The sequence below is a fragment of the Protopterus annectens genome, chromosome 11.part0 (assembly GCF_019279795.1).
Source record: "Protopterus annectens isolate FY-2018-M chromosome 11.part0, PAN1.0, whole genome shotgun sequence".
NCBI classification, from domain to species: Eukaryota; Metazoa; Chordata; order Ceratodontiformes; family Protopteridae; genus Protopterus; species Protopterus annectens.
In genome coordinates this window covers 775356550-775381771 of record NC_056745.1, presented here as the reverse complement: position 1 = coordinate 775381771, position 25222 = coordinate 775356550, and the positions used below count along the sequence as shown (strand labels likewise).

The 25222-nt window shown below is 45.4% G+C and overlaps 1 protein-coding gene across 5 annotated transcripts in view; it reads right to left on the bottom strand.

Annotated features, from left to right (window-relative positions):
• Positions 1-25222, bottom strand: part of KIAA1549 (KIAA1549 ortholog) — a 2575340-nt gene that overhangs the window by 569128 nt on the left and 1980990 nt on the right. For all 5 annotated transcript variants that reach the window (XM_044088205.1, XM_044088206.1, XM_044088207.1 and 2 more), the window contains one exon: positions 18022-18230. In XM_044088205.1, coding sequence (XP_043944140.1) covers positions 18022-18230 — 209 coding nt within the window. The remainder of the gene's footprint in view (positions 1-18021; positions 18231-25222) is intronic.

Sequence of the window (25222 nt, the reverse complement as noted above, 5' to 3'; positions counted from 1 at the left end):
GGGAAGAGAGTCTTGAAGGGCTTGCAACGCTAGAAGCACTGCTCTCATCTCTAGAACATTTATATGCAAGTGGCGTTCGACTGGTTGCCAAATGCCCTGGACTGTTCTGCCCTGATAATGCCCCCCCCCCACCCGATCAGGGAGGCATCCGTTGTCAGAGTAGCAACTGGAGGGGGAAGGACAAAGGGTCTTCCTATGAAGAGCTGGGGGGAAGAAATCCACCAAAGAAGATGATTCTTGCATGCTTGCGTAATCACAATGGTGTGGGACATCGGAAGATGTTGGTATGACCATTGTGTGAAGAGCATCCATTGAAAGATTCTCATGTGAAATCTGGCTAATAGAAGTAGAGGGATAGCCGCCATAATCCCTAGTACTTTTAGAACTAATCTGACTTTGACTCTGTTGCTGTGGAAGAGAGGGAGACCAGTTTGTGTATGTCTGCTATTCTTTGGTCTGTGAGCCTGCAGACATGTTGACTGTGTCTAGATTTGCCTATGAAGGTAATAGCACGACAAGGCGACAAAACAGACTTTTCGCAATTTATTGAGATACCTAACTTTTGAAAAATGCGAAAGGTGTAGTCTCTGGCAAGTAGAAGAAGATGCTTGGTAGGAGCTGTGAGGAGCCAGTCGTCTAAGTAAGGAAACACCTGGAATCCTTGACGTCTCAGGTGAGAAGCTACCACTGCCATGCATTTGGTAATCTCCCGGGGGGCAGTGGTGAGTCCAAAGGGCAGGGCTCTGAATTGAAAGTGACTGGTTCCCAGCCTGAAGCGGAGGAATCTCCTGGAGCATCTGTTCATTTTTATATGATAGTACGCATCCTGGAGGTCTATAGAGCACATCCAGTTTTCCTTTCCCAATAGGGGTAGGATGGATTGTAGCGTGGCCATCCGAAATCTTGTTTTCTTGACAGACTTGTTCAAGATACTGAGATCCAAAATGGGTTCTCAGTCCCCTGTTTTCTTTGGAACCAAAAAGAACTTGGAGTAGATTCCGGATCCTTGCTGGTCTGCTGGCACTGGCTGAATGGCTCTTTTTGCAAGCAACTTTGATATTTCCAACGCTGCTTGATCCCTTTGAGCGGGTGGAACATCTGGAAGGGATTTTTTTGATTGATTTGGAATGCGAAAGAACGGAATGGAATAGCCTTCGGAAATGATGGACTGTACCCACTTGTCTTGAGTTAGGGATCGCCAGGCTTCTGGGTACAGTGATAATCTTCCCCCGACTGCCTCTGAAGGTGGACAGTTGGGCAACACCTCAGGGATGCTGGAAGGGCTTATCGGCACAGGTTTCTCCATTGCCCTGGTTCTGCGGACCCCCTGCCCCTAGGCCATTATTGTTCCCCTCTGCCTCTAGAGGGAACCGACTCTGTCGTCAGGCAAAGTCCCTTGAGATTGTTTGGAACCACATCTTTCCACTTTTCTGGCCTTTGGGGTAAGGTCTAGAAGGAGTAGAAAAGCGGACTCCGACGGCAGAAAGAGTTTTGCCATCCGTCTCGTATCTAGTCAAGGTTTCTTTCACTTGAGGACCAAAAGGGATGATCCATCAAACGGGAATTAGTGAAAGACGCTTTTAAAGGGTCCGCAAAATTGCATAGCCGCATCCAGGCATGCGCCACACCTGTCCCTGCAGCCCTGCTCGCTCCATCAGCCGCATATGAAAGGAGGCATGGAGGAGTTAGCTATAGAGTTTAGGGTAGCCAGCTGAGCGTTCATCTTGTCCTGAAAACCCGCAGCTGTAGGGTCCTTCAACATCTCACTCGCTTCCTTGATCAAGTCTCTTTGAAGACGAGTGAAATGGCAGAGGTAGTTCAGCGTACGCATAGCAAAGGTCGCTGAAAACATCCGCTTCCGCACCTGTCCATAGACCTAGATTCTTTGTTAGGAGGATGGACAGGCATCGAAGGATCAGCTAGCTCCTTCTTAGTGGCAGCAGCTACCACCATAGCATCCACAGAAACTCCTTAGTCAGAAATTGCTTATCTGCTGGTGCTGTGATAAACTTTGAAGGTCTCCTGGGGTAGGGTCCACTGAGTCAGGAGCCGTCCAAGCCTTTTGCTACCACCTGCATGAGGGGGTCAAGGGGACACCCAGGAGGTGGAAGGGCGAGAGCCAAACGCCTCAAGATACACAGATTCATCCTCCGAAGGGTTAAGGGCTGGCCAATTTCCCTCTGTTTCAGGATCTCTAGAATGTCTGCAAAGGAGACATCTTCAGAAGGGGAACGGGGGGAACCCTCGGAATCCTCCAAATCTGTGTCAGAGGTGACAGACTCAGGTGAGTCTATGTGCTTCCTCTTACACTTTCTCTTCCTAGGGGGCTCCCCTGCCAATTCAGGAGAGGCCTCGGAAGAGGATGAGATCCCCACAGGGGATTCTTGAGGGGCTGGCTCTCTGCGGTCTGGGATGAGGGAGTGAGTAGACATAACCTGAGGCACCGAAGAGGGAGGGGCGGACGGAGCCGACTGTGGAGTTGAACCAGGTTCCAACACACTCCGCATGACCTCGAACGCACCTCTATCAGGCAGAGCCAGAGGTCCCCGCTCCGAAAAGCTGAAAACCTCCCTCGGCACTGACAGCGATGGCTCCGAGGCCGATGTCAGAGCCGAACTCACCAGCGCCGAAGCACCGAGAGGAGAGGGTCGGACAAGGGTCCGATGCCACTCACCCCCTCGGAGCCGACGAGGGAAGTCCGGCGCCGAGATTCTTCCAAGGAAGAAATCGGAGCCGATGATGGAGCCAAAGACAATTGTATCGGCTGCGACGGTATCACAGTCTCGGGTCCGAAACGCCCCGGCTCCGAGCTCAAAGGAGTCGGAGGAGGAATATTCTGAGAAATAGGGTTAAGCATCGACTGATGAGTCGGGCTCTGAAGCATCTGGGCCAGTGCCTCGGACTTAAGAAGTCGACTCACTACCCTCTGAAGGTCATGGTCCGAAAGCCTCGAAGACCTAGAGAAGTGCGAACTATGGCACCGTTCAGACAGCAGGGGAGAAGCTGGAGCCAAATGAATGGAGCCAAGGGACGGTGACCTTGACCTCTTCCTAGATGTCGGCTCCGAAAGCCTGATCGGAGCCGACGTAACAATTTCCAAAACCTCGGCTCCGGCCGGAGCCGAGGGAACCACCGAAGTGGAAGATAGAGTCTCATTGGCTCCAGCCGGAGCCGATGCAGGAGTAGACTTAGAAGTCTTAGGTGCCGACTCAGTACCTGGAGCCGAAGACCTAGAAGCCTTAGAGGGTTTGCCAAGATGCAGTCGGGGACCCTCAGGCTTTAACAAGCCCCGTAATATAAGCTTGTTTTTCCTTTCCTGCAGGACTCTAGGGCTGAAGCCATGGCATACATTACAAGAGTCCTGCAGGTGTAAAGGTCCCAAGAAGTGTGACCGTCTGTCAGAGACATTTTCTGACAGCACGAGTCACACTTCTTGAAGCCTGAGACCTTTGAATCCTTGGACATATCAAGGAACAAGTGTAACCACTCACAAACACAAACACACCGATTACACTATACACTAATAACAAAAAAGTTAAACTAAATAAATAAGCTATTTAGTATAATAAAGATCCTACACAAACACACACACCTGGAATGGGAGGGCCGAAGGCCTAAGGGAAGAACATATAAGTTCTTGAGGTAAAAAGGGTTAAGAACTAGAGAAAGGGATAACAAAACCTTTAGGTAAGGGGATACTGAATGGAAGACTAATTTAAAGGGTTTTAATAAACTTATTTAAACTATTTCCTACACTGACCTGAAGCCGGTGAAGCAACACGTCTCGATAGCTGTAGCGGCAAACGAGATCTGAGGTAATACCGCCTAGCATTGTGGGATATAAGGGGAGCCTCGAGCCGGTGGAACCAACTCTCGAGCTTTTAGAAGTGGCCGAGCCGAGGTCGGCTCCGAACCCATCCAGCAAGAATGAAGGCGAGATAGACAACTTAACATCCATAGTTGTTTCATTTAGAATGGAATTATCTGAATCAACTGAGCCTTCTCTCCCACTTCTTTTAAGAGAACTATTCTGACCAGAAGAAGGGAATGCATACCAAAAGTCTCATCACCAATTCCACAGAAAGGCATCTTGTATCCTCATCAGAAAATGAGTTAACTCAGACTTGTGAATCGAAGTGGAACTATTTATGGATGCCACCTCATAGCTGTGCAAGCTGAAGCAATATTTTAATGATTCAGTTGTCATATGAGATCAAAGTGGACTCCTCAGAAAGAAGAATGGCAGTGAGGCGAATATTTATTCACTGTGTAAAATCCCTAAAATCCACTACTATTTTGCAAATTTCCTCTTGCTTATATACCAAAATACTATGATACTGTCTGAAACTAACAGAGCGACACTATTATACAAACAATTTTTGAACATCTTCAAGGCACTGTAGTTTCATTGATTCCCTGAACAAAGTCTAGATCATCCCTCATAATAATATGGAATAGGGAGGGAAGAACTAATGACCTTTCCTTTTTTCTTTACTCCATTACTTCTTACCATTTCAGTTCTCTTTTCCAATGAGTGGACTGCCTCATTCAAATGAATCCTCAGGTGCAGGACCTGTTGAAACCTTCTCATCTGAACTCTTGTTCGTAGGTTCATAGGTTGGTACTAGGCTATCGGCCTTAGGCCCTATACAAGCCTAGCCACAACAATTCCTAGGCTATTTCTTCCCACGATATTTACTTCCCTGGACCCCTGTCTAGCAGGGTGACTGCCATGATCCCCGGGGTGAATTTGCTATCTCCCATCCAATCATCAAGGTTCCTTTTGAAGAGGGCCAAAGAGGTGCTCTGCTTGACATGTATGGGTAGTCTATTCCGGAGTCTGGGGAGTCTCTGGGTCAGGAACTTATCCCTCCAGCATGTTTTGTTCATTGTGATGACAAGGTTTAGATCCCTGGAGTGTGTGTCTCTGAGGGATTGGGATTTCTTTAAGTGTAGCATGTCCAACAGCTCTGGGTTTGACATGGCCTTGTATGTTAAGCAGAGATCGCCTCTGAGTAGACGATATGCCACAGAGTATAGCTGGAGTTTTTTTAGATGGTCAGCATAAGGCATCTGCTTTAGGCCTCTGATTCTTTTAGTAAGGTATTTCTGCGGCCTTTCCAGTTGTTGCAGATGTCTTGAGAGGTATATACCAAACAGGGCACTGTATTCTATAATGGGTCTAATGAGGGATGAGTACAGTGGGACAATGACCTCCTTTTTTCTGGATGAAAAGCCCTTAGTGATGAGGTGTGCCACATAGAAGTATTTCCTGACTGTTGTGGTGATGTGGTTATTGAAGGTGAGACCACTGTCCACCTGTGTCCCTAAGTCTCTTATCACACTTTCGATGTTTAGTGTACTGCCATCTATGTGGTAATTCACGGGTACATGTTTTTTCCCAAAGGAGATAACTATACATTTCTTGGCATTGAGCTTGAGTCCATGGCTCTGGCACCAAGCATCTGTTTCTGTAAGGCCCTTTTGTAGAATATCCACATCATTTGGGGATTCAATAATGGCTCCCAGTTTGCAGTCATCTGTGAGCTTTGTTAACCAGAGTCCCTTAGTGTTGGCCTGTACTTCAGAGAAGTAGATGTCAAATAAGAGCGATCCCAGGACTGAACCCTGAGATACTCCACTTGTCACTTGTCTGGAGTTGGATTTGGAGTCGGCTACTATTACAGTGTGGGTTCTGTCACTAAGCCAGTTGGCAACCCATTGAGTGACATAGGGATTAATAGCCAGCTTAGTAAGTTTATCTATGATTCCAAAGTGGGGGACATTGTCGAAGGCCTTGGCAAGGTCCAGACTGGCTGTGTGGACAACCTTACTGTTTCAAAGAAGTCAATCAGGTTCAGGAGACAAGAACGGCCCTTCACGAACCCAAACTGTGTGGGGTCCAATGTTTTAAGGTTGCCAATGTCTTTGTTTATAAGCTCCATGGCTTTGCAGATCAGGCTTGTCAGACTGATGGGGTGGTAGTTCCTGGGATCTAAGGTGGATCCTCTCTTGTGGTGTGGGATAACTGTAGCTGTGCGCCACTCAGTGGGCACGAAGCCTGAGGTGAGGCTATGATTAAACATGACACTTAGGTGAGGTGCCATTTCATTTTGTCGTTCATGTAGTACACAGCCTGGGATGTCGTCTGGTCCCATGGATGCTGTATTCTTAGCTTTAGAGAGTGCGTTTTTTACCTGTGTGGTCGCTATTACCAGAATTTGGCAATCTTTCGGTATTGAGATGAGCTCTTTAGGGGGTGAGGGGGTGAAGTTTGCATTGACTAGATCTACCAAGATACTGGCAATATCCTTGGGATCAGTATTTTTAATGCCATTCTGTTGTAGCTCAGAGCAGATCTGAGCATTGCCATTTAGATTCTTGACATAGCTCTAGAATGCCTTGTGGTTGTCTTTGGAATCTTTGGCAATTTTATTTTCGTGACTAGCTTTGGAGGATTTTATGAGAGATCTCAGCTTCTTACTGAGGCTGGTAAGGGAGTTTTTTGCATCCTGGGATTTTCCTCTTTTCTGCAATCATTTTTTTCCTTTTGTTGTAAAGTTTGTTTATGGCAAGGGACCACCAGATTGGCTTCTTTTTTTTTGGAGGAGAGCATCTTGGTTTATTGGGGATGGAACGATTCATGCATGAGTGGATGTGCTTGTACAGTGCCTTAGTGTAAGATTCAGCAGTCGAACTTTCAGTTCCCATCTGCATGGGTGTCATAAAGTTTGTCACTTCTGACTTGAGTAGCATGAAGCTGGCTTTGGAGAAGTTTTTTATGGAGGTTTCCTTACTGGGGTGGGGGGGTGGGGGTGGGATGTGGATGTCAAGGGTGAATAGCTTATGGTCAGACCTGACCAACGAGGGGGTGACCATAGGTGCGGAGCATCAATTTCCCATGTTAGTAATGACCAGGTCTAGGATACTGGAGCCCCTGGTGGGACTAAGGATAAGTTGATCCAGGGCATTGGAATTTATGAATTCCAAGAACCATTGGGCAAAGGTGTTGGTACACGAGTAGTTTTCCCATTTAATGGCAGCATTATTATGAGGAGAAAGTAAACACTTGCACCACGCTACACTCATCACATAGTCCCACTAAACCTACACCACCAAAATTCACACACAGAAACACAAAAACATTTGCAGAGGCTCTCAATAATAATCTTCTCAAGCAACAGAGACCTCCAAAGCAGAAATGCAAGCAACCTCCACCCCAAAACAACCCAAATGGCAAACAGCCCACAGACCCAGTGTGCCAATAAAACACAGCCCATAAGGCAAACCAATGTATACAACATACTAGTCATAGGCGACTCTATATTCAGGCACACTGATGTCCCACTCACCAGTCTAAACAAGAAGAAAGTTATTGTCAGCTGCCTGTCAGGTGCCAGGATCCGCCACATAACCCACGCACTCATGTCATTTCACAATAAGTACAAATATAACTCTGTCATTGTCCATGTTGGTGTGAATGACCTGAGACGTACTTCCCTGGACTACATGAAAAAGACACGGAAGAGCTTTCCGATCTTGTAGCCCAGGCAGGTATGACCCTAGCCCTGAGTAGCATCCTGCCATCACCCAGAATGATACTGCAGTACAAGGACAAATTAATTGACTTCAACAATTGGCTAAGCTTCTGATGTCATTGTAAGGGGATCTAGTATCTCTCTGCCTGGGACGACATGGTCGACAGACCACGATGCTTTGCCAGAGATGGCTTGCACCTGTCGCTCCTGGGATTCTGGATACTGGCTAAGGCTCTTGCCGTTCCCTATAGTGCCTTTTTTAGGCAAGGTTCAAATGACAAATTCACCACCATAACAGGAACAGACAAGCAAAAACTGAGGGTAATGCTACTCAATGCTAGAAGTCTAAATTTCAAAATTCACTCACTTGAGGCACTCCTTAAATTGGAGAACATCGATATCTGTGCAGTGACTGAAACCTAGTTCAAGGCTCTAGAGAGCACCCCTGCATTACCAGGCTATAACTCATACCACACTTTTTGGCCATCTAACCTGGAACAGAACACCAAAGGAGGGGGTGTGTCCATATTCATTAAGGATACCCACACCTCCAGGCTAGTTGCGCAGCATAATGCATCCGAGGTTATACAAGTGCAACTAACTCTGGGCAAAACTGCAATCCAAATTGTAGCGTGCTACAGATCCCCCACCATGCCCCAGGATTCCCACTCCTCTTTTCTTGATATACTGGAAAATATTAGGGTTCAACCAAACACCCTAATAATGGGCGATTTCAACTACCCCACAATTAACTGGGAAAACTACAAATGTACCAACTCCTTCACTCAACACTTTCTGGAATTCATAAATTCCAATGCCCTGGATCAACTTATCCACACCCCTACTGAGGCAACAATATCCTAGACCTAGTCATTACCAACAAGAGTGACCAGTGTTCCACACCTGAAATCAACTCCTCGTTGGTCAGATATGACCATAAGCTAATCACCCTAGATATCCACATCCCGCCCCCACCCAACATTAAGGAAACCACGGTAAAACATTTCTCCAAAGCCAACTTCATGCTTCTTAAGACAGAAGTGGCAAACTTCATGACACACATGCAGACGGACAATACAGTTACGACTGCTGAATTCTACACAAATGCACTATATAAGCACTTACACAAGTGCATGGATCGTGCTATCCCAAACAGAACCAAGAAGCTATCCTCCAAAAAAAGGAAGCCAATCTGGTAGTCCCTTGCCATAAACAAACTCTACAACAGAAGGAAGAAACTGTTGCAAAAGAGAGTAAAATCCCATGAGTGGAGGATCTGCCTTGTCAGCCTCAATAAAAAGCTGAGATCCCTTATAAGATCCTCCAAAGCTAGCTATGAAAAAAAATCGCCACTGATTCTAAGGGAAACCACAAAGCATTCTATAGCTATGTCAAGAATCTCAATGGCAACACCCAGATCTGCTCTGAGTTACGGCACAATGGCACGAAAATTACAGAACCAACTGATATTGCCAACATCCTGGCAAATAGGTTCAGTGCTAACTTTACCACCTTCTCACCCCCTAAAGGGCCCATATCTATAGAGGAAGAATGAAGTGTTCATGTAATCACACCTATGCAGGTAAAAGCTGCACTCTCTAAAACAAAAACACAGCATCCATGGGACCGGACACCATCCCAGGCTGCGTTTTACATGAACTTCAGAAAGAACTGACTCCCCACCTAAGTACCATGTTCAGTCATAGCCTCACATCAGGCTTTTTGCCCATTGAATGGCGCACAGCAACAGTTATCCCATTTCACAAACGGGTAGCCACCACTGATCCTGGGAACTACCGTCTATTAGCCTGATGAGCTTAGTCTGCAAGGCCATGGAACGTATCATCATGGAACTCATAAACAAAGACATTAGTAACTTCCAAACTCTGGACCCCACCCAGTTTGGGTCTGTAAAAGGCAGATCATGCCTTCTGCACCTGATTGATTTCTTTGAGGCAGTCACCAAAGCCGTAGATGAGGGTAAGGTGGTTCATGCAGCCTATCTTGACCTCATCAAGGCTTTCGACACCATCCCCCATTCTGGAATTATAGCTAAATTCACTAAACTAGGTATAAATCCCTACGTCACAAGATGTGTTGCCAACTGGCTCACTGACAGAACCCACACTGTAAAAGTTGCAGACTCCAGATCTGACTTCACACCAGTGACAAGTGGAGTACCACAAGGTTCAGTCCTGGGACCTCTCCTGTTTGGTATCTACTTCTCTGAAGAACAGGCTAACACAGAAGGCCTCTGGCTAATGAAGTTCGCAGATGACTACAAACTAGGAGCCATAGTCGGGTCCCCAAATGATGTGGACATCCTACAGAAGGGCCTCACTGAGACAGATGGCTGGTGTCAGAGGCATGGCCTCAAGCTCAATGCCAAAAAGTGCACTGTCATCCCCTTTGGTAAAAACTCTGTACCCATGAACTACCACATAAACGGCAGTCTACTTAATGCCGAATGTGTGAAAAAGAGACCTTGGGACACAGGTGGGCAGTAGTCTCTCCTCTGATAATCACATCGCCACAGTAGTCAGGAAATTCTTTTATGTGGCACACCTCATCACAAAAGGGTTCTCATCTAGGAAAAAATAGGTCATTGTTCCCCTCTACTCAACACTCAGACACATTATAGAGTACAAAGCCCGTTTTGGAATGTACCTCACAAGGCATCTGCAGCAGCTGGAAAGGCCACAGAAGTACCTCACAAAGAGGATTACTGGCCTCAAACAGATGCCCTACACTGACTGTCTCAAAAAACTCCAGCTTTACTCTGTAGCATATCGCCTACTCTGAGGAGATCTCTGCCTAACATATAAAGCTAGGTTAAACCCAGAGCTGTTGGACATGCTACACCTTAGGAAATCCCATCCCTCCGAGCTACACGCTTTAGGGACATAAACCTTGTCACTACAATAAACAGGACATGCTGGAGGGATAGATTCCTGTCCCAGAGACTTCCTATACTCTGGAACAAGCTACCCATCTATGTCAAGCAAAGTTCCTCATTAGCACTCTTCAAGAAAAATCTTGATGAGTGGATGGGAGATAGGAAATACACTCCAGGGATCACATCTGTGGCTCTACTCGACAGGGGCACAGGAAATTAACTTTCTTGGGTGGCGTATGCCAGGGAACCTTGTTGGTTAGGCTTACTTAGGCCCTAGGGCCGATAGCCTAGTACCTACCTATGAACCTATGAGAAATACAAGTGCATGTTAATATGCTTCTTCAACAGCCAGACATATCATCAATGACCCTTAGGAACAAAGAGGGGTTACTGCCTCGGAAAGAACTATCATCTTCTAAAAAAAGTGATTAATAAAGCTAGAACTGCAAATGTCTTCTGAACCTGATGTACAGCTGCAATTAAAAAAAAAAAAAAAACAGCCAAGGGTGAAGGGTTACAGCTTTTATTTTTTATATTTTTCCTCCTAACAGATTTGTACAAGTTTAAGGGTGTGCACACTTATGCAACCAGCATATTGTACGTTTTTTTATTTTTTATATTTTATATTTTTTCTCCTAACAGATTTGTTTGTTTTTCAATTGAATTGTGCAGTTTATAGGTTGCATTAAAGGTGGGAAAAGTTTTGAAATGATTTATTGTGGTCTCATTTTTTTATATCACAAAAATCTGGCATTTTAACAGGGGTGCGTAAACTTTTTATATCCACTGTATATGTGTGTGCAGGTAAAAACAAGATGATTGCCTGGAAGACTACACCAGTTCAGAAGACATCTTCAGCAGATGATAATTTACCAAGATGGACACAATTCTAGCTTCAGAGAGCCGCAGTACTTGAATTGCTGAGTTACACAGTACACAACTTGACACGCCAAATGTATGCACAAATATATCCCATTATGTACTGATTTGCACACTGTCAGGCTTTTGTGACATGCTGTACCTTGCAAACTGCAGTGCAACACACTAATAAATGGTCGCCTGCAGAGCACAGCTGAATGGCGGTGGAGGGGCCATTTACTGAAGGACTGCCGGGATGTCCTGATGGCCCTTTCCATGCAACCCCAACCACTTACTAACCCTAGTACATTATACTCAATATCACATCTCCAAACTACTGTACAATTACTGTGCAGCAAGAATCTGCATAATGGTGTTAACAAATGATCATGTATTCATTTTATCTCATGTTAGTACAAAAGATGAACACGTTCGTAAATTAAATAGAAGTTATGTTCTTACCATAATGGTCCATGTTAGTTGTCTTCTTCTTGCTGGATGGGTTCCACTCTAAAAGCTCGAGAGTTGGTTCCACCCGCTCGAGGCTCCCTATATCCCACAATGCTAGAGTTACCTCAGCTCTCGTTTGTAAGCTAACCCCAGCTTATAACAGTAACAGTATAACTGTAAAACAGAATCCACCTCTAACAACAGGAAGAAAGAAGGGTGACCTACATCCTGAAACAAGAAATATGCATAATAGCATATGACTAAAAAAGAGGTGGTAGAAAGAGAGGTCACGATCACAACTCCTCTAGGTCTGTCCAGGCCAGGGGGAAGGAGGGTGGGGCCTTAAGAAGAAGGCGAGAAGAAGACAACTAACATGGAACGTTATGGTAAGAACATAACTTCTATATGTTAAGTTGTCTATCTCGCCTTCATTCTTGCTGGATGGGACCGCGGCCCTAGCACCTTGTCCCGGGTGGCCTAACGGAACAGACTCCTGAGAACAGTGGAACCAAAATTAGCTCTATGCCTAGAAGCTAAATCCAACTTATAATGGGAAATAAAAGTGTGAGGAGTAGCCGCTGCACAAATGGTGTCAATAGGCAGTCTGTCTTGGAAGTCTAAAGAAGAAGCCAAAGCTCTGGTGGAATGGGGTTTAGGAATATAAGGCAGTTTTGGTGTCTAATCTCATAAACAAGGGTAATCAGAGATGTTAGCCATCTGGATAATGATACTTTTGAAACTGAAGTCCCTTTCTGCTTTCCGTGATAGGAGACAAACAGCTGATCAGATTTTCTGAATTGTTTGTCCTGTCCAAGTAGTACCTTAATTGACGATGAGCATCCAGGCAGTGTAATTTTGTTCAGACCTATTTGAATACTCTGGGAAAAGACAGGAGGTCAATGCTTTGGTTTAGATTTGATGTTGAAACCACCTTAGGCAAAAAGGACGGGTTAGTTCATAAACTCTGTCCTTATGGAACAAAAGATAAGGAGCGACAACTGAGTGCTTGAAGCTCTGAAATTCTTCTAGCTGATGTGATAGCCACCAGAAAGAGAGTTTTCCATGATAATAATTTCAAGGAACATGAAGCTGCAGGTTCGAAAGGGGAAAGAATCAAAGAAGCAAGAACTAAATTTAGGTCCCAAGGAGAAGGAGGATTTCTTATAGGAGGTCTGAGAAGAAAAACTCCTTTCAAAAAGGCTTTGCAAAGTTTGTGGGACATTAGGGCAGATTCAGAAATGCCCACATGAAAATTAGAAATAGCTGCCAATTGAACCTTAAGGGTAGATGGAGATGAACCTGCATGGAAAAGTTCAGCTAGAAAATCAAGGACTAGTTGGATGGAAGCGGTGAAAGGATCTATGTCCTTTCCTTGTGCCCAATATGAGAAGCGTTTCCACTTACTCAAATAAATCTTTCGAGTGGAAGATTTATGGGAAGCTATCAATATATCTCTAACCGAGTGAGATAATTGAGGAAGCCTGGCTACGGTTGGAACTGGAGGAACCAAGCAGTGAGGTTCAGAGAGGGAGGGCGATGAAACTGACCCGACTGGTGGATCAAAAGATCTGGAACTAGGTCCAGACTCCGTCGCTCCAAGAGAAACGATGTAGAAAGGGGAACCACACTTGTCGAGGCCAGTAAGGAGCAATGAGGATCAATGAGGCCTTCTGAGCGATAGCTTTCTGTATTACTTGAGAGATCAGAGGAAAGGAGAAAATGCATACAGAAGTCCCGGGGCCAAACTTGGACTAGAGCGTCTCTGCTGGGTTGGCCTGGTAAAGGGAATAGAGTGAAGTATTCTCTGCACTTGCTGTTTTGGGGAGTAGCAAAAAGATCGCAGCAAGGCTGACCCCACTTGAGAAATATCTCTCTCATTACAGAGTCTTTCAGAGACCACTCGTGAGGCATGAGTATAGCTCTGCTCAACTTGTCCGCAATGTGATTGGACTTCCAGGGATGTGCGTTGCTATCAGAAACGCTGAGAAGAAATCGCCCATTGCCACAGTCTGAGTGCTTCTCGACACAGGGGTATGATCTGGTTCCGCCTTGTTTGTTGATGTACCACACTACAGACATATTGTCTGTCTGGATTGCAATCGTTCCCAAGGGAAGAGAGTCTTGAAGGGCTTGCAACGCTAAAAGCACTGCTCTCATCTCCAGAACATTTATGTGCAAGTGGCATTCGTTTGGTTGCCATGTGCCCTGGACTGTCCTGCCCTGATAATGCCCCCCCCACCCGATCAGGGAGGCATCCGTTGTCAGAGTAGCAACCGGGGGAGGTGGGAGAAATGGTCTTCCCCACAGGAGCTGGGGGGAAGACATCCACCACATGAGATGCTTTTTGCACGCTTGCGTGATCATAATGGTGTGAGACATTGGAAGTTCTTGGTATGACCATTGAGAAAAAAGCATCCATGGAAGGATCCGCATGTGGTATCTGGCCAATGGGAGGAGAGGTATGGCCGCTGCCATGATTCCCAACACCTTTAGAACTAACCTGGCTTTGGCTCTGTTGTTGTTGAGAAGAAGTGACACCAATTTGTGAATGTCTGATATCCTTTGGTTCGTTAGCGTTGCAGACATGTTTATAGTATCTACATTTGCGCCTATGAAGGTAATAGTACGACAAGGCGACAAAACAGACTTGCAATTTATTGAAATACCCAGTTTTTGACAGACGCGAAAAGTATAATCTCTGGCCATCAGAAGGAGATGCTTGGTGGGAGCTGTGAGAAGCCAGTCGTCCAAATATGGAAACACCTGGAATCCTTGTCGTCTCAGGTGAGAAGCTACCACTGCCATGCATTTGGTAAACACCCGGGGGGCAGTGGTGAGACCAAAGGGCAGGGCCCTGAACTGAAAATGACTGGTTCCCAGCCTGAAGCGGAGGAATCTTCTGGAGCGTCTGTTCATTTTTATGTGATAGTACGCATCCCGAAGGTCTATAGAGCACATCCAGTTTCCTTTGCCCAAAAGGGGAAGAATGGATTGCAGCGTGACCATCCAAAATCTTGTTTTCTTGACTGATTTGTTCAAGACACTGAGATCCAAAATCGGTCTCCAGTCCCCTGTTTTCTTTGGAACTAAAAAGAACCTTGAGTAGATTCCGGATCCTTGTTGGTCTGCTGGCACTGACTGAATTGCTCTTTTGCAAGCAGTTTTGAAATTTCCAAAGCTGCTATATCCCTTTGGGTGGAACATCTGGAAGGGATTTTTTGACTGATTTGGAAAGCGAAGAAAGGGGATAGAATAGCCTTGAAATGATGGACTGTACCCATTTGTCTTGAGTCAGGGATAGCCAGGCTTCTGGGTACAGTGACAATCTTCCCCGACTGCCTCCGAAGATGGGCAGTCGGGCAACACCTCAGGGATGCTGAAAGGGCTTGTCAGGAAAAGCTTCCGATTGCCCTGGTTCTGCGGACCCCTGCCCCTAGGGCGTCTACCATTGTTATTCCCACCTCTGCCTTTGGTAGGAAAGCGACTCTGTCGTCAGGCGAAGTCCCTTGAGATTGTTTACGGAACCACATCTTCCCACCCTTCTGGCCTTTGGGGTAAGGCCTAGAAGGAGTCGAAAACGGACTCCGGCGGCAGAAAGGGTCTTGCCATCAGTCTCGCACCTAGTCAGGGTTTCTTTCACTTGAGGACCAAAGAGATGATCCATCAAAGGGGAGTTCGTGAAAGACGTCTTGAAAGGTTCCAAAAGTTGCATAGCCGCATCCAGGAGTGCCTACGTAAGGCTACCCCTGTCCCTGCGGCTCTGCTCGCTCCATCGGCCGCATAAGAGGAGCGCATGGAGGAGTTGGATATGGAATTAAGGGTAGCCAGCTGAGTGTTCATTTTCTCTTGAAACCCGCAGCTGTAGGGTCCTTTAACATTTCACTCGCTTCCTTGATCAAGTCCCTTTGAAGGCAGTGAAATGGCACAGGTAATTCAGCGACGCATGGTAAATGTCGCTGAGGAGAACATCCGCTTCCCTATCCATGGACCTAGATTCCTTGTTAGGTGGATGGACAGGCACTGAAGGATCAGCCAGTTCCTTCTTTGTGGCGGCAGCTACCACCATAGCATCCACAGAAACTCCTTTTGATAAAAATTGCTTGTCTGATGGAGCTGTGATGAATTTGGAGGGTCTCCTGGGAGTGGGGTCCACTGAATCAGGAGCCGTCCATGCCTTCTTAGCAACCACCTGCATGAGGGGGTCGAAGGGGGGACACCCAGGAGGTGGAAGGGCGAGCCAAACGCCTCAAGATACACAGATTCGTCCTCCGAAGGGTTGAGGGCTGGCCAATTTCCCCTCTGTTTCGGATCTCCAGAATGTCTGCAAATGAGACATCTTCAGAAGGGAACGGGGAACCCTCAGAATCATCCAGATCTGTGTCTGGCGTGATAGACTCAGGTGAGTCAATGTGTTTCCTCTTGCACTTCCTCTTCCGAGGGGCTCTTCTGCCAAATCAGGAGAGGCCTCGGAAGAGGATGAAATCCCACAGGGGTTCCTGAGGATCTGGCTCTCTGCGGTCCGGGATGAGGGAGTGAGTCGACTTACCCTGAGGCAGCATAGAGGGAGGGGGCGGAGCCGACTGTGGGGTAGAGCCTGGCTCTAACACACTCCGCATGACCTCGAATGCACCCCTGTCAGGCAGAGCCAGAGGTCCCGCTCCAAGAGCTAAGAACCCCCTCGGCACCGACAGTGATGGCTCGAGGTGATGTCGAGCCGAACTCACCAGCGCCAAAGCCCGAGAGGAGAGGGGTCGGACAAGGGTCCGATGCCACTCACCCCTCGAGCCGACGAAGTCCGGCGCCGAGATTCCTCCAAAGAAGAAAACGGAGCCGGCGGCGGGCGAAGACAATTGTCTCGGCTCCGGTAATCACAGTCTCGGTTCCGACACGACCGGCTCCGAACTCAGAAGAGTCGAAGGAGGAAAGAGTTGATGGACCGGGCAGGCATCGACTGATGAGTCGGGCTCTGAAGCATCTGGGCTAGTGCCTCGGACTTAAGTAGTCGACTCACTACCCTCTGAAGGTCATGATCGGACAGCCTCGATGACCTAGAGGAATGAGACCTTTGGCTCCGTTCAGACAGCAGGGGAGAACCGGGCGAATGAATGGAGCCAATAGATGGTGACCTTGATCTCTTTCTAGTTGTCGGCTCCGAAGATCTGGTCGGAGCCGACACGGGTACTTCAATAACCTCGGCTCCAGCCGGAGCCGAGGAGCCACAGAAACTGTGGACTGAGACTTATCGGCTCCAGCCGGAGCCGATAAAGGCAAAGATTGAACAACCTGAGGTCTCGGCTCAGAAGCGGAGCCGAAGACCTCGATGCCTTAGAGGGCTTCCCTGTTGAGACAGACAGGGAATCCTCTGGCTTCAACAAGCCTCTCAGAATTAGCTTGTTTTTTCTTTCCTGCAGGACCCTGGGGCTGAAGCCATGGCAAACAGCACAGGAGTCCTGCAGGTGCAAAGGCCCCAGACAATAGACACAAGAAGTGTGAGCGTCTGTCAGAGACATTTTCTGACAGCACGCATCACACTTCTTGAATCCGGAGACCTTTGCTTCTTTAGACATAGCCTAACTGACAGGTGTACACAAACACACACTCAAACACACCAGTTATACCCTGTCAGAAAATATAATAATTTTTGTAATAATACTAGAATTTAAGTACAAAAATTACAGTAAAATTATAGTAAACTACACAAACACTCCCTTAGGGAAGAGAAGGCCTAAGGCCCAAGGGAAGAACCAAAGGTTCCTTTAGAAAAGAAACGGGAAAATATAGGGTCGGGGATAAAGTTCTATAATCTACACTAATCTATGAAGAATTTAACTTAAAAAAGGGGGAAAAAGAGTAACTTTTAGAAGAAAAAGCTAACACTCACCAGGAACCGGTAGAAGCAACCAACCTCGAAGCTGTAGCGGCAAACGAGATCTGAGGTAACTCTCGCCTAGCATTGTGGGATATAAGGGGAGCCTCGAGCCGGTGGAACCAACTCTCGAGCTTTTAGAGTGGCCGAGTCGGAGCCGAGGTCGGCTCCGAACCCATCCAGCAAGAATGAAGGCGAGATAGACAACTTAACATTTTTCATTAATTGTACCCCATGTGAATAAATGATAAAGAAATAAACATCAACAGCTCATCGTAATTCAGCATCAGCGGACTTCAATTTTTCCTTTAGAAAACTATAGAAAGTACAAAGCCACTCGTTCTTTCTATTCAAGCAGTGAAAAATAAAGAATGGCAACTTTATAAAGCTGGAGGTTTGCAGTAAGCTCTTACTTCTTTGTTGATTTTTGCTGTCTCGGTAACACGTTCTGGTACCGCTGGATTCTGTAGTGGTGGTGGTGTAGGGATGGGCTGCATCGCAATCAGTTGAATCTTATTGGTGATGCGTCGACTGGCCTCTGACGAGCGTGATATTCTATCAACGTGGTCAAAGATAGATGCTGAAGAAGTCTGCTCATCTACACCATTCACCTGTGGAGGACCTGCATACCAGGTTAAGAAACATTTAGAAACTTAACAGGAAAAGCACATCACATTCCAGATCAATGATTAAAGCAACACATTTCCAAGAAACTAAACTAGGAGGCTAAACAGTTACGCAAATACTTGCTGTAATGAACATTCCTAGAGAGGTCACTGGTTATCAGGTTGCACTAACATTTGGTATCAGAAAACTTTGCAATAGTGTCTGCTGACAGCCATCCATATTGTTATCAACAGCATCATGCATGACTGAAAACATGATCTGTACTTCTCTCCATTTCTTTTCTCAAAATGCAGTTCAAAACAACTGTCTTAATAAAACATGCAGTACTTAAGGCAGACAAAGCAGTCTCTTGGCCTGAATAACAGAAACAGTACGATGCTTATGGCAATGAGGGAGGTTCATCCTACTGACAAGGCTCCTCAGATATTTACTTTTAAACCCAGCTTTGTTGCATACAGTTTTAAAGCCCTTACAATGCCCCAGAGAACTAGAATTACATCAGTGGCTCAGTCACTTGAAAAGCTGGAAGGAGGAAAGTGGGAACAGGGTAAAAAGCACTAGCTCACCCATCTGCGGGGATTCTGCCATGGTTGACCTGGACTGCTTGTTACTACCATGTTTGCAAACTGCAGCACTGAGCACTGTAGGTGAGAGCAGCATACATGGAAGCATGAATACTCTCACTAGCACACGCATTATTATCAAGTACACAAAGCAAGTGGATGAGTATACTAGGGAACCTGTTCAGTCACTGCTGGGGATGACATCTTCTCTCTGTGCTCAATAAATTTAGTGCTCGATAAATTTATTTATTTACTTATTTACATGTCATTGACTGTCACTACTGCATAGTGTCCAAATACAGTGGGGACCCAGGTACATTAGCCTACAATATGGATCTAGGACCTTCGTTCGAGTGAGCAAAAGTCTGAATCCATAATAACCGAACACACTTTAATGAAAGCGCTTTTATCGAAAAAGCGCTTTCGTTAAAGCGTGTTACAAAAAAAAAATAAATAAAACACTACATTTACATTTTATCCCCACACACACCCTACTTTAATATTCTCCCTTCGAGACCGCACTACAGTGGGGAAAAGGGAAATTTCCCTTACCCGCATCATAGTACAGCCTCGGCAACAGGCATACTTACGCAAAAGTGCTTCTTCGGTGAAAAGCACTTTCGCGTAAGTATGCTCAGCCGTTTGGGTTTCGGTCGTTTGCTCACTCGAGCAAATATCCTAGATCCATATATATGAATATATATATATATATATATATATATATATATATATGGTTCTACCTGACATAGTCGAAACCACACAACACCGACAACCACATCACCGACACCACATATTCGACAGTCCATAAACACGAAACCACACATAACCGACAACGAAATAACCGGCGGTACACAAACACGAAAGCCCATACACTGCACACCACAATAACAATTAAAACAAAACACATCCCCATTCCACAAACCACACACACAACACAAGCACACCAAAATCCTTACAAGCCCACACTAAACCTTACCCTAACCCTAAGGTCCGTCACTATGCACACTTACCTACCCGCTCCTAACCCTAACTCACTTAACGCCCTATCGCTCCCTAACCTAACTCACTTAACCCACCCTATCGCTCTAACCCTAACTCACTTAACCACCCCTATCGCCTCCCTAACCCTAACTCACTTAACCCACCCCTATCGCTCCCTAACCTAACTCACTTAACCCACCCCTATCGCTCCTAACCCTAACTCACTTAACCCACCCCTATCCCCACAGACCGTCAATCTCCACACTTACCTGCCTCGCACCCTAACGTCCGTCACTACCGCATACTCACACAGCCTTTCCCCATGTCGGCATCCTCGGCGTTGGTGTTGTCATCCGTCGTGTCGGTCTTCTGCATTGTCGATGTTCTGCCACTCGCGATTCGCGTCGGTCTTCTTCGATTTCGATCTTCTGGAGCTCAGTTCGATGTCGGTCTTCTGCGCTGTCGACGAAGTCAGGTAGAACCATATATATATATATATATATATATATATGTGTGTGTGTATATATATATATATATATATATATATATATATATATATATATAGAGTCTACTTTAGTTCAGCGAGCGATCAGATGAACAAACGCTGTTAGTTCGAACACTAATAGTCAAACTGGCAAAACAGCAAACGGCCAGAACAGCAAATTTTTTCCCAGGGAAAGAAATCGATGGGCTGGCTGTCCGGGTTGTGCCATTTCCTCCACTTTAGTGCGATCTCCGAGTTGGTATATTTAAGTGGGGGGAGTGTGGGTGACAAAGCCCCCCCACATCATTTACTGTTTAGTGTTTTTTTTTTTTTTTGGAACAGCAATTTTTTTCCCTGGGGAAAAAATTGCTGTCCTGGTTGTTCGCTGTTATGCGTTTTCGAGATTTAGGGGTCAATATAACAACTTTCGATCATCTGATCATTTGTTGTTATAATACAGACCATATATGTTGTTGTGTCTTTCAGCTTTTCCCGGTTAGGGGTTGCCACAGTGGAACTCCGGTCCGCTAATGATTGGTAGTTTATTTTTATGTGCTGAGTTACCAGCCCTGACGCACAACCTTCAACGAAGGTACACCCATTCACGCATGTCTCCACGCAGAAGACGCTCTAGCTGAGAATTGAACCGGACAGCGTCTTACTATGAGGTGACAATGCTACCGCAGCACCACCACTGCGGGGGAGCCTACCAACAAGGAGTATGAAACTAAAATGAGGTCAATGAAGATGTGATTACTTTGCAGCTACCGCCAGCACACCATCCACTGTAGCACACTCAAATACAAGCATGCAAAAGGCATACAAACAGAAATGTAGAAACTTCATTCACCATATTGCCCAACAGACAAAATGAAAATTTGAGAACAGTGGATCCAACACTATGACTTCACTCAGTCAGCCAAGATCATGGTTTGCTAGGCTTCTCTGCAGGAGGAAATGACTGATAATGCAAACCATCCATCTCTGCTTCAAGAAAGGCAATACACCATGTTAAAATTAGGCAGCATCTCTTCCAGTGTATGATCACCCCTATAAACTGTAATAGTGGCAGAACGAAGGCAAGGGTCACTACCAAAGAGCACCTTGCTGGCTCACAGGGACCAACTATCAAGGTAAAAGAAAGAGGTTTCTTCTGTTGCAAGTCATCTGCCACAACAGCTTGTACCTTGCCAAACATTATGGGTACAAGTGAGAAACCAAATGACATCACTTATTACTGAAAAAGAAGCTCACCCAAATCAAACAGAAGGAACCTCCAGTATATGCTCTGGACACATACACGGAAAAGCATCTAGTTTGTCCAGCAAAAACATCAAAGTGCCCTGCTGTAGCAGAGATCATGTCACCTAGACAGGCTCCATCTGAAACATGGCATATCAAATATGACCAGTGAAGCACCTGAGCCCCAAGGTGTGACAGAAACCTCCCTCAAATTTAGAAAAGAAAAAGATGAAAGTAGGAAGCAGTGCTTCTCCCTGAAAGAAAAACAGACTCCACAGCAGATTTTACTTTGGGGATTTTCTCTCCGGGTTTCCACTGAAAAGGGGGCCTCCGTATCCAGTCACACTTTCCCTGCCAACATAAATAAAAATGAAAGGAGTTCAGTTTGGAGCATTTTAAACATTTAGTAGAGAATGCTCCACTCCTCAGAGAATTGATTTCTAAGAAGGACTTAACAACTCTTAATAAATGTCATCTGAGACCAAAGCCAAAACTCAATGGCCCATGGTAATGGTGCTCCGCTCAGCCTCTAATGGGTGATCCTGTGGGATGATCAGGATGACAGAAATAGTCTCATCAGCATAGTTATCTTCCTGGTACTTCATGAGTGGAGCTGGAGCAACTAACACCATCTTACGCTCAGATCTCATTTCATTCTATAAGGAGGTTCTTCTTCTTCTGTGGCTATTGGGTACCCTTAGAAGAAGATGACTCAGTGTTTAAGATCTTTGCCTTAAACTGCCATGGTCCATGTTTCAATCTTCGTCTTTAGTCATTATATTTGTAAAGAGTGTATGTTCTTCCTACGTCTGTGTGGGCTTTCTTTAGATACCCTGGTTTCCTCCCAAAAATATGAAGGTTACTCCAAAATGCCTATATATAGCCAGCTTTAAGGCAAAGATGGATAAATCCCTGACTATGGTGCTGGTGACCAAAGTTCGGATAGCAGTTCAGGTGTCTGTAGAAGCTGTCCAGAAAGGATGACAGACAGTAAGTGGCATCTACTGACTTGCCAATCCTGGGGAGTTGGTGGGGGGGGGGGGGGGTGATTTTGGCTTGCCACATGGGTGACACCTAGTGGGAGCATTAGGTGTTGCACCTAATCTCAGAGCCTACTGAATCTGCTCTGCGAACATTTGCATTTGTAAAGTTGAAGGTAACTCAGCATGTACTGGCTCACTGTCCCTCAGAAGAAGCAACAACAGAGAGAAGGACAGCTGCCAAGAGGAGAAGAGAATGTTTCAAGGGGAGATGGTAGGCCTCCCTGTAGGACCAGGATGCTCTCCAAGGAACAAAAAGCCAAACAGAATTCTTTGATAGGAGCAAATGGCTGTACAGCTCTCAGCTTGACCGGGAATGCACACGTCCTGTCAACCTGTCAACTAGGAAAAGAATAGGGTGACTGGGAACATGCAGAAGAATGACTGGGTAAGGCCTTGTGGGAAGCAAAAAAGAAAAAAAAAAGACTGCATGTCCACACATAGACACACACACACACACCACACACACACACACACACACACACACACACATATATATATATATATATATATATATATATATATATATATATATATATATATATATATATATTTGAGTCTACTATGGTTGATTGAAAACTCACTTGACTGAAAATGAAATTACTAGGACCACTTCACTGAAAACTCATTTCGTTGAAAGTTATAAATGGCCTTTTCCCCACTGTAGTGTGACCCCTGGAGTTAGTATATAAAGTAAGGGGAGTGTGGGGGCACAGCCCACCACATATTATAAACATTTTAAACTATACACAGTGATACTTACAAGTGCAATAAATAACTGTTTCCAGAAGAGAATATATAACCAAGATATGTGGGGGTCTTCACCCCCCCACAACCCCCCCTTACTTTATATATTAACTCCGGATCGCACTACAGTGGGGAAAAGGCCATTTATAACTTTCAACGAAATGAGTTTCAGTCATGTGAGTTTTCAGTGAAGTGAGCTTTCAGTGAAGTGGTCCTAGTAATTTCATTTTCAATCAAGTGAGTTTTCAATCAACCGTAGTAGACCCATATATATATATATATATATATATATATATATATATATATATATATATATATAAAATATATATACATATATGTTATATATGTTATATATATGTTATACCATCATAATGTCGGCAGGCACATCCCTGAACGTGCACATGGTCAAACCGTTTCTGTGAATTCCGTACCACCGACACGTCAGAAGGTCGAACAAAAGAGCGAACGTTGACATTTCCGACCGCTCCATACCTGAAACAAGTACTACCATGGGTCAAAAAGGGGGAGAGATTTTGTGATTTGGAATATCGGCATTTGCGGTTTTGAGGAGTCACACTTTGGAGTTCACACAAGTTGTTTTGATGATGTGCCTCCCGACATGATGGTAAACCTATATATATCTATATATATATATATATATATATATATATATATATATATATATATATGGTTCTACCTGACATAATCGAAACCACACAACACCGACAACCACATCACCGACACCACATATTCGACAGTCCATAAACACGAAACCACACATAACCGACAGCGAAATAACCGGTACACAAACACGAAACCCCATACAAAACAAAACACATCCCATTCCACAAACCACACACACAACACAAGCACACCAAAATCCTTACAAGCCCACACTAAACCTTACCTAACCCTAAGGTCCGTCACTATCGCACTTACCTACCCGCCCTAACCCTAACTCACTTAACCCGCCCCTCGCTCCTAACCCTAACTCACTTAACCCGCCTATCGCCTAACCTAACTCACTTAACCCACCCTATCGCTCCTAACCTAACTCACTTAACCCACCCCTATAACTCCCTAACCCTAACTCACTTAACCCACCCCTATCCCCACAGACCGTCAATCTCCACACTTACCTGCCTCGCACCCTACGTCCGTCACTGCATACTCACACAGCCTTTCCCCATGTCGGCATCCTCGGCGTTGGTGTTGTCATCCGTCGTGTCGGTCTTCTGCATTGTCGATGTTCTGCAACCCGCGATTCGCGTCGGTCTTCTTCGCTTTCGATCTTCTGGAGCTCCGGATTCCGATGTCGGTCTTCTCAGCTGTCGACGAAGTCAGGTAGAACCATATATATATACATATATATATACGTGCGCGCGTGAACACATGTTATATTATACTATCTTACACTAGATATTATAATATATACATATATATATATATAGAGAGAGAGAGAGAACATTTGACCTTGTAACCCTGGTCGTGATTTAATAGGGTTTGAAAACCAGTTCACTTACCTTGTTAACAAATTAATAAATGAAATTACAAATGTACAGTAGAGACCTTCCATGGTGGTCAACATTAGTTTCCTCTTTTGGAGGTCTTTGAATAAAGTCCTGGAAGGCTAATTATACAGGACATTGCCCTGGTCTGTGGTGCAGATGGATTAAGCAATGGCTACAACCAAGGCAACTCAGGTTCATTTAGTAGTTTGGGGACTTGAGAGTGCAGGCAGGGTAGACAGGTATGTTTATCCTGGGACAGATGGACAGTGGTTCCTGTCCAGCTCCCAGCTGCTCTAATAACAGAACCTTGGCTAGAGAGTGGAGGCTTGTCATGATGTGGGGAACTACTGCAAGGAAAACATAGGCATGACCACCCAAACCACAGATGGTTGTCTTTACTAATGCACATGGAGGAGCAT